Source organism: Homarus americanus, unplaced genomic scaffold (genome assembly GCF_018991925.1).
Source record: "Homarus americanus isolate GMGI-L3 unplaced genomic scaffold, GMGI_Hamer_2.0 scaffold48354, whole genome shotgun sequence".
NCBI lineage: Eukaryota > Metazoa > Arthropoda > Malacostraca > Decapoda > Nephropidae > Homarus > Homarus americanus.
The window spans coordinates 6,149,637-6,160,043 of record NW_024723833.1 but is presented as its reverse complement, the minus strand read 5'-3'; the positions used below and the strand labels follow the sequence as shown (position 1 = coordinate 6,160,043).

The 10,407-nt window shown below is 36.0% G+C and overlaps 1 protein-coding gene across 2 annotated transcripts; it reads left to right on the top strand.

Moving 5' to 3' along the window:
- Nucleotides 1-205: 205 nt before the first annotated feature.
- LOC121863804 lies at nt 206-10,112 on the top strand. Of its 2 annotated transcripts, XM_042362635.1 has the most exons (6): nt 206-356; nt 1,259-1,395; nt 3,741-3,863; nt 8,451-8,616; nt 8,942-9,088; nt 9,752-10,112. In XM_042362635.1, coding segments are annotated over exons 1-6 (684 nt in total). In that variant the 5' UTR covers nt 206-355; the 3' UTR covers nt 9,862-10,112. The 2 variants fall into 2 exon arrangements, with proteins under 2 accessions (XP_042218569.1, XP_042218570.1); XM_042362636.1 differs by lacking the exon at nt 206-356 and having other exon boundaries at nt 984-1,395.
- The last annotated feature ends 295 nt before the right edge of the window (nt 10,113-10,407 follow it).

The window sequence follows — 10,407 nt, the reverse complement described above, 5'->3', positions numbered from 1 at the left end:
ACTCTTAGTTTATTTAACCACATTAAACCTCTTAATTATATCACATACTCGAAAGCTAAAACTAAAGACAATTCCGGGTAGATTCAGAAGTATGAAAATTAATCTTAGTTGAGCAGTAAATCAGAAAATTCTACCAATAATTGGAGAAAAACGACAAACAAAAATATGAAAGCACTGGAGCAGGTTCAGATACAGTCAGGCGCCAGTGCATGCCCAGTACTTGCAAACAGTACCTAACAGAAACGTGACCAATCGCCCAAGCGGCTAATTCTTGTACTGTAGAGCTGAATCATCGTAGGGGCGAGACAGATATATCCATGGAAGTGGAGGCCAAATTAGTCAAACCTGGCTCCTGAGTAAAGTTTCCAGAAAGATGTCTTTAATAAGCATTAATAGCAATACCTTATAATACAATTTCCAGTGTAGCTGCCTCTAGGGTCACGCTTTGCATGAACTGTACTATACTGTGAAAGTTCTGTAGGATTGTTGACCATCTGCACTTTGTTTATGATGAAACTTGCAAACCACAATATCCGTACCAGTGGTGGTCATCAGTTACAGTGATGGTTCTGAATGTTCATAAAAATAAATAGGGAGCCTTGGTAGTAATTCAAAGACTCGTTAAGTACTAGGTTTCAAACATTTGTGCTATCAGATTTACCCTCTTCAGATAATTATATTTTATATCTTAAGTTAGTACAGTTACAACTAGTAGATATAACAGTATTCAATGGATAGTAACAGCATAATCATATATATGTAGTATTTCACCTAGAACATGTATACAAAGCTAATTATTTTTATTTAATTAAATTTCCTGCTTTATATACCCTGTATATATATATATATATATATATATATATATATATATATATATATATATATATATATATATATATATATGCTACATACAACGTATACAAGCTATGAGCTCCGTTATTAGACTAGTGGCTTGTCTAAACATTGCTACGTTGTTGTAGCGCAGTATTAAGTTAATAATCTTATAACAAAAACTGCGCTAAAGATGAAGCGATCTGGTTGAGTCCAGATACTTTCTACTCCTACTGTATTTAAGTTTCACCACTTTTCTTCAACCCTTAATATTTATCTTCTTTCACCTCATAACTCATGACTCCAAAGCCAAACCATAAAGTAGCGTCACGTGTGGCGGCTGAGCGGTGACCCTAGGCTCTACTGTAGTTTTATGCCACTAAGGTGCTATTGGTGGTAGTACTTAATTTTATATACACCTTCACAGTGACAATGAATGCTGATTTAATCTCATCATCGGATGATGAAGATGTTCAGTCTTCAGATGACGAAGATATACCAACTTCGAAAGCACTTGACGAGGCATCACCTACAAGAAAGGAAGTTGGCGAGGGTGACGGAGAGGTAAGAGGCCTGTCAGGCTTACTGTACCCGAGGACAGTTATTGTGAATGACTGTTTTACTTTATACTTTAAGGTCGTTCGTACCTCGTGGTAGTGGAATTTGGAAGAGTTGATTTTTTCGTTGAAGGTTTAGAAGAGGGTCGCCACTTTACTTCTTGTTTTAAGCGGTCCGACTAATTACCCAAATGTAGCCACAATGAAGTCAAAATGATGGTCCTACATGAATAAATCGGGCTGTGAATCAATTCTCGATTAGTATTTGGTGTCAAAGTCACAAAAAATTGGTAAACTTAATTTAATCTGAGTTGAGTTAGGTTAGGTTAGGTACATGCATGCGATCTATTAACTCAGAATAAATTAAGTTTACCAATTTTTTGTGACTTCGTGACACCAAATACTAGTCGAGAAGTGATTGGCAGTCCGATTTATTCTTGTAGGACCATCATTTTGACTTCATTGCGGCTACATTTGGGTTCATTTGGGTAATTACTTGCTCCCTCGGTACATGCACGCGATCTATTAACTCAGATTAAATTAAGTTTTCCAATTTTTTGTGACTTTGTGACACCAAATACTAGTCGAGAAGTGATTGGCAGTCCGATTTATTCATGTAGGACCATTATTTGACTTCATTGCGGCTACGTTTGGGTACATCTGGGTGCATTTGGGTAATTAGTCGGACCCCTTGTTAAGTGTTTATTGAAGCAGGCTGCTATATTTGTCCTGGGGCATATAATGTAAACAATAAAAACTCACAAGAATTAAATGTTAAAGTTTCCATGACAAAGATAAATAGCTGAACTGCAATCCTTGGTGTGCTTGCTGACACCTCTGCTTCAGCTCATTTCTCTACCTGATACACAGGACAATACTGAACAATGGGTACAGTTTTAGTTTAGGTCATCCCCGTATTTAGATATCCAAAATAACCAAACATAACCTGACCGATTCCCCAGATGACCAAAACTTAAATAATACAGTTCAGGTCTGTAAACTGTCACCACTGTGTGCTTCTGCCATGCTAGATTGAGTTATAGCAGAACTGGTTTTAGCAGGAACAAACTGAATAAAGGTTGTAATAATGTTCATATACTGTATACCTAAATTAGCTGTTTTAAGAGTTCAGAAGAAAAGTTGCATAACACTGATGTGTCTGCACTTACCTGCTACCGGTAATGTTGGAGGAGACAGTTAGCATCAGGACTTCATGGAATTGCACCAAATTTTCAGATGTTGTATGGATGACAGTAAGTAAGAACATCGAAATGACAATGCACAGAACATATTAGAACCTGACCTAACCTTACCTAAATTCCTAACCTGCACATTGTGGTTTAGATTTTACTATTATCCAAACGACATCTTTGGAAAAATTAACGCATTCAATCCAATATAAATCATAATAAACTCGCCCAATGAGATTGTCTTTAATTTTGTAGCATGTAAACAAAGGCCGCGGTAGTTCCCATATAGTAGACGATGTGAACCAAAACATGGTTGCCATGGGAAATCCTACGGCATCATGAAACCGGAAAATATATATAAAAAAAAATTTTCACCAACAAAGCACATAGATACTGTACAAGTACATGAAATCACTGTCATATGATCGGTGTTTGCAGTGTTTTTACCCCATTGTTTTCCTCGGCATGGCCACCTCTAGTTTGGGTGACCATAATGCCCCCCCAAAAAAAAAAAAAAAAAAAAAAAATAACTATAATACGTATTGCTGGAAGTATTTGTGTATATGGAAAGGACATTGGGAAGTGTTCATGTGTATCACCAATCTGTTTTACACCCATATTCCATGCTCATGTTGGTTAGCCATTCTTATCTATTGGCAGCTCTCCAAGCTGTATGGTCTCTTGTAGCCTCATTTCTCAATAAAAATTAGACAGCATTGATTAATTCCTAATACAATATATCACATACTGTACTGGTTCATTACCTCCCATGTACCTGTAGATTCTGTTTTGTCATTATATGCACAAATTGTACAGTACAGGCAGTCCCCAGGTTACGAATGTCTGATTTGCCAACATCCGCCAATACCAACGAGGTTAAACTTTAAACTTAAGTATTCAATTTACCTGATGACTTATTTTTTACTTTCATTTACTGTACTTCGTCATTCTATTTCTTATTTTCTCTTATATTAAGTGATTTTAGATGTACATAAGGACTTAGGCTATGATATAGGGGGATTTTAAAAATTATTCTGTAAGTACGGTATGCATATAGCATGTGTTTCAACTTGCATACATTTTCGAGAACGTCCCCAGGAACGGAACTTGTTCGTGACCCGAGGACTGCCTGTATTGTATTTTGCTCCATTATTTCTTACAGATATTAAGTAAAATAACAGAGAAGCCATCAGAATTTATACCCCTTCAAGAGCCAGGAGCTGCACAAGAGCAAGACATCGACTTGAACACAGAGCTGTACATTTTCACAATACCACAAGAAATAGTAAGTACAGTACAGTATACTGTACAATACTTGAGTGAGGAATAATCATTATCTTGTATTATTATTATTATTTTTTTTTTAACTGGAATTAAGATAAAAGGGATGAACAGAATTCTTTCCCATCATAACACAGGGTGGCTGGAGTCATAAATAAATCCAAGTTCCTTCATTTGCTCTCATGCAGTCATTTTTGTTTTTGTAGCAGTAGACTGATGTGTTGTGCTGTGGTGATTCTCCTCAACATCTAGGCCACAAATATCAGTCTGATTTATTCCTGTTGTTTAACACAAGCTTGCCATTCTAACACATCCCTGCTTCCTGAATGTCCATCCCTCATCACCTGTATCGTCTTCTTTATCCCATCAATTCATCTCGTATTTGGTCTTTTCCTCTCCTTTATCCCATCCATATCTGAATTATAGTTTACACATTTTACCAATGTGTTTCAGTATTTTTACCAGCTGAGTAAAATTGATGGGCCCTTAACACTTTCTTCATTACTACATTCCTAATATTTGACTGAAACTACACCCCTTGGTGGCTTGAGAAATGCAGCAACCATGATTTTCAGATAATATAAGATTCTGGAACCCCTAACTATTTATTCTAACATCTATTGCATCCAGGACTTTGATGAAAGGTTACAAATCAATCAGAGGTTACCCATGCAGACAGTATAGGGCATGGATGCTGTCAAATTAACATCATACTGGCATGCAACTCGCCAAAGTAAATTGTGTGGTAACAATATAATACAAATGCACAGTTATTGGGATCCAGGGTGGGTGAATAGCTGGGCTGATTGAGAAAAGTAGTTTGATAATTTGACCTTGACCTCGGCACTTAACTAAACCTCTGCATGATAAGATTAAGTGATTATACTACAAATACTATACTGTACTGTAGAACATATCTGAAGATTAAGATGGTGTTCATTTAGTAGCTTATGTTTTATGAATGGGAAACTTGTTTGTATAAGTACCATTTTTGAATGGTATACAACAAATCTAAATACATAACATTTTACTACACTGTATACAGTGGTTTCTTTGTCTTTAGTGTGAAACAGAAGCAAGGTGATTTGGTTTTGTCCATCTTTCTGTTTTGTGAACAAGATCTCAAGACTGGATTAATGGGTACTAACCAAACCTGCTCGACAGTTACTACTGTACAGTATATAAAAAATTCTAAATGTCATTATTATCTCAAGATAAGAGGTCGAAGGTGAAAGTCAAAAGGTCACTTATATTAAAAAATTTTGTGTTATGCTGTAAACAAGATACTGTATCTCAAGACTGGTATCTTAACCAGACTTATAATATGGGTGCTACTAGTACTACATACAAAGTTCTAAACCTACCCAAGTTTGGAAGTTGGTTGAAACTTTGAAACTTGAAGGTTAAAATGGACATGGATACTGCAAGGATTTTCTAGGTGGGGTGAATGGAGATTAACCACAGTAAGCAACAATAGCCTTATTCAGGGTTTTAGACCTGATTAACTTTTGCAGGTTCATGGTGTAAGCTCAGCCTCTTGTGATGGAATGAATAGATATTGATCAGACTTACACAACAGGTAAAACAATAAATACAAAGTTATAAAGTTGATTGCTTTTTGGTGGTCTTCGGTCAATGTTAAAAGATTGCCGATACTAAAAATACTCGTGTTCAAAATATCCCAGGACTTAATGATAAGATATTGATCACACTTACGCAATAACACTACATTGTATATGCACCATTTTATAATGGATTAGTTTTTTAACCTCTTCATTTTGGGGACACCACTTTTAATATTTTATTTGGCTAATGCCAAATGATTTTATTCAGCTCAAGAGGCAACCCCATGCACAAGGGGTTAATGTTTTTGGTCAAGGTAGAGTTTTTATGTACCTGGAAAGTCATGCAAATTTTAAATGGTCAGTAAGTATAGAAGGAAAAATGACCTCTGAAAATTGGCCAGTGGGCCAGCAAAGTATGTAACACCCTGAACAGGTTATACATTGGGAACATTGTGTGTGACATACTGTAGTTGACACTTGTTAATTTGATCATGGAACTTAGAAGTCCTCAATATTTTCCAATCCAGGATGAATAGATATTAACCAAACTTACTCAACATTTACTATGTACTGTTCAAACTTCTGGTCTTAATTGACTTTTGGAGATCATGGATATAGGTTAAATGGTTTCTGGGACTAAAATTTAAAGTGTTTGAAGATATTTCAAGATATGGTGAATGGACAAAGTATAGTACAGGGAGTCCCGGACTTACGAATGCCCGCAGATACAAACAGGGTTAAACTTAAAATTTACAGTGCAGTATTTTATTTACCCGATGACTTATTTTTTACTTTCATTGACTGTAATTTGTCATTCTGTTTCTTCTTTTCTCTTAAATAAAGTGATTTTAGATGTATATACTGTACTCTAAGGACTTGGGCTATGATATACTGTAGTGGATTTTAAACACTGTTCTGTACCTATGGTATGCACATAGCATGTGTTCCGACTTAAATACATTTCCGACATAAGAACGTCCTCAGGAATAGAACCCGTTAGTAACCCAGGAACCCCCTGTACTGACTAAACTTATGCAACATATACTGTACTACAGTATATTCAAAGCTCTAGACCCGATTCAGATTTGGAGGGCATGAGTCAAGAACTAGGTCGAAGTGTTTCTGATACTTAAAATACTTATGTTCAAGATATCTTGATATACTATAGTACTGTACAGTATAAAGATTAGATATTGACCAAACCCATGTGAGAGACACTTCATACAGTACTCTGAACCCGATTTACTTTTGTAGGTTATGGCTCGACATCTAAAAGTTACTGGTACTAAATATATAATGCAAGGTATGACAAAACAAAATTCACTGAATATTGATTAATGTGGCACAACTGGTATAGTGTACTGTAAACCAAGCATGGGCAATCCGCGGCCCGAACCATGTCTTTGTGCAGCCCGCAGATTGATTGGGAAACTCTATTTAATGTGGCCCATGGTTCAAGTAGATGCAGCCAGCTCATGATGAGTAAAGCAATATTTATTAAAAGATTAATCTTCACACACAATTCGTTACTGTTTCATTACCTAAGAGTAAGTAACTACGAAAAAATAAAGGTGAAATAAGTATACCCTGTATATTGTCAACAATATAAAATTTTTAACTTGTATGAGTTTATGGGCCAAGTTCAGCGCAGTCTGTTTGATGGATTAGCTGCTATGTGGCAGTGGGTCACTTGGGAATTAACTAAGGTTGGATAAGTCCTAGTGGGGTCACGGGCAGTGGTCACACAGGTCAAAGGTAAAGGTCTCTTCCTTGTTGACAGACTGTCTGTGGCCACCCCGACTCTCACACTACTTCCTCACTTGCCCTTTGACCTACTCCTACAGGTCCCCAGCCGTTACAAACACCTCTTCCCTCCCTGACCAGATATCCCTCCTCCTAGTGACAGGTCTGGCACTTGACATCATTAGGGACCTGCCACGCTTTGCTGTAAACAGATGAAATGTATCGGGAACTTTCCCCCCACACACTCATCATTCTGTCATTTTATGTAACTTGCTAACAAAACCTATGACCCTTCAGGCTTTTACGCCCCTTATCCCCGGGTTAGGGTGCTGCTGGCAGTACCCCTCACGCGGGGTTAAATCGAGAAAAAATCAACATTTCCAAAATTATTTAAAAAAAAATAAATAAAAAAATTAAAAAAAAAATTGGCGGACGTTCTGGAACATCACCCGGAGCGCGCTAGTCAGACGTTCTGGAACGTCACCTGGGGCCAAAGGGATAATGCACGAGTCATAAAGGCAAGCATGAACTTAGCATGTTTCCCAGATGGGTGCTGTAAACGCTTCTGCGCTTCACCCTGCACAGGATGTAAGGGGGTGCCCAATAAACTAACCCCCTCGGGGGCAATCCAAAAAAAAAAAAATCTCTCCATAGTACCTGATTCTTCATGCCTGCCTGTCTGTTCTATCTATTTATTCTTGTCTGATGTGTCAGTAGGTTGTTGCATTGTAGTGCCTCATGCGTCAATATTAACATTGACATTATTCTGGTGGGCGTGTCTCATAAAATGCTGTAACTGTAGGAAAAATCGACTTATTCACAGACTGCTTCACTTATCTGCCCTTAAACGCCGAGAAACATTAATATTTTGCGTTAAAAATTATGATGATGGATCCATTTCATAAATGGGAAAAAGACTGTGTTTGTAAACTGAAAATATCGTAAGGTGGATGTGACGATAAACAGTTTCACTGTCCATGCTGATACAATATTGCCATTACTTTTGGGTTAGGTAGGATATAAATTTTGGTGGTTTGGCCCATAGAAAAATATCTAAATCATAATGCTTCCCACGACCGAGGAAAGGTTGCTCATGCCTGCTATAAACAGTTATAGGCATGATTTTGCTGAAAATGTTTGCAGGATTAAGCAAAAATATTCAGTACCCTGTATAGAGGATTGAAATTTTTAGGTTTCAGTAGCAGTGGACCAGTAGGGGTATATTCATGTCACTAACACCAGACTTGGTAGTACTGTATCTTTATTCTCTTCTTTATTTTCAGGTAAATCCTCTTAACCTGATTAATACTGAAGTTGTTATTAGTGACAAAAAAGGACAAAACCTTAATGTTGAAGGACTGCAATACAAAATTGTGTCTTACAAAAATTCCAAGGTAGCTGACTCTCCCACCCTCTTCCTGCCTGATGAAATAGGTCACTTACATAGAGGTGTGTATCAAAAAGAATCATTACATTATGTTTTTCAGTATTAGAAAACAAAGGGATTACCCTATATACTGTACTATAATGATTGAGTGTTAAGATACAGTACAATATTTTATATTATCTAATTCATACATTGTGAGTAACTTAATGTACAGTGTTACCTTTTTATTGTTATATATATATATATATATATATATATATATATATATATATATATATATATATATATATATATATATATATATATATATATATATATATATATATATATATATATATATATATATACTTTTATTTATTTATTTAATTATGTTCTGTCCTATTTCAGTGAATTCAGAGGTCAAGGGCCATGTAATCATCAAAGGGCAACCTAGAAACTTTGTCAATAATAAAAGAATAGATATACATGCACTAAGGTCAATTCGTCACCAGCCACCAACAGATATTAGAGAAAGAAACTTTTTAAGTAAAACTGGTTAGTGATGAACACATTCCTATATGTTAATGAATTACTTAAATATGATTTTTGGATAGCAAAATAGAATACAGTATTTTCTTAATTTTTATGCCCTGTGTATATACAGGCTAGTATGGTATACTGTACAGTCTCGTTCAAGATTCTTCGAACACTGCTGGAGACAGCTGGAAACTCGAGGCCATTTGTTTACTATAGTACGAAGTATAATATAATATGAAACATCAAAGCTCAACCAGGAAATCAAGCAATGGGGAACTAAGTAAGCAATCTCTGATCACTTTTACATTTATTCATAATTTTTACGACTTACTATAATAAACAAATGGCCTTGAGTTGCCAGCTGTCTCCTGCAGTGTTCAGACTGTACACATGACATTAGTTTGATTTAGAAAGAAGGTTACTTGCAGCATGAGCATTGTTCACAAGGCTACTGGGTAGTTTGTTTTGCTGTTAAGTATTGCACACTCCAGTAGTGGCATGGTCTACCCCTGCCAGCAGCCAAGGTGATGGTATATCTTGTAGATCACCTGTTTCATTCCCTCAATAAATTGGATTTTATGCCTTTTTTAAGTGGGGAAAATTAAGTTTTCTGTTATCTCATTAGACATAAAAGATGATGGTACTGTGTATGATATTAACCAAAAAACAACTTTATTTTAGGTAATGAAAAAGAATCCAAATCAAGAAAAAGGTCTGTTGTTGAGGAAATGGATGAAGTGTCACCCAGAACCAAGAAACAGAAGAAGAAGAAGAAGTCAATTACTTCATAGAGTTGTGATGATAGCAGTCGGGCAAGGGTTACTCAAGTGAGGGTTAAAAACTTATTTCTCAAGTGAGGGTTAAAAACTTATTTCTCTACTTTGAAAATATAGTTGTTTTTATCAGATTAATAATTATATTCTGGTATGGTAAGCCTCATGGTGTACAATTCATCATAAATAAAACAAATTCTTCAATAATTTCATGAAAATGATATATTTGAAATTTGACCTTAAAATAAAAGGATAGGGAGTATTCAGAATGTGACAACTCATTTCCTCTCCTTCCATATCTCTCTGTTGTTTACTTAGCCAGAATTGACATAGCAACCTTTTAGGTTTATGAGGACAGAAACCATTCATTTTGATGAGAACTACAATAAAGTAAGGTATCAAACTAAAAATCAGTATACAGTAAACCCTCGATAACTTGGCACATATGGGGCTCTGGCCTTGCCGAGTTATTCCAAATTCCAACTTATCAGGGCACTTCCCCCTCCAACAAAAATAAAATAAAAATTTATCGACTATACTGTATATGTGTACATGTAATTACTA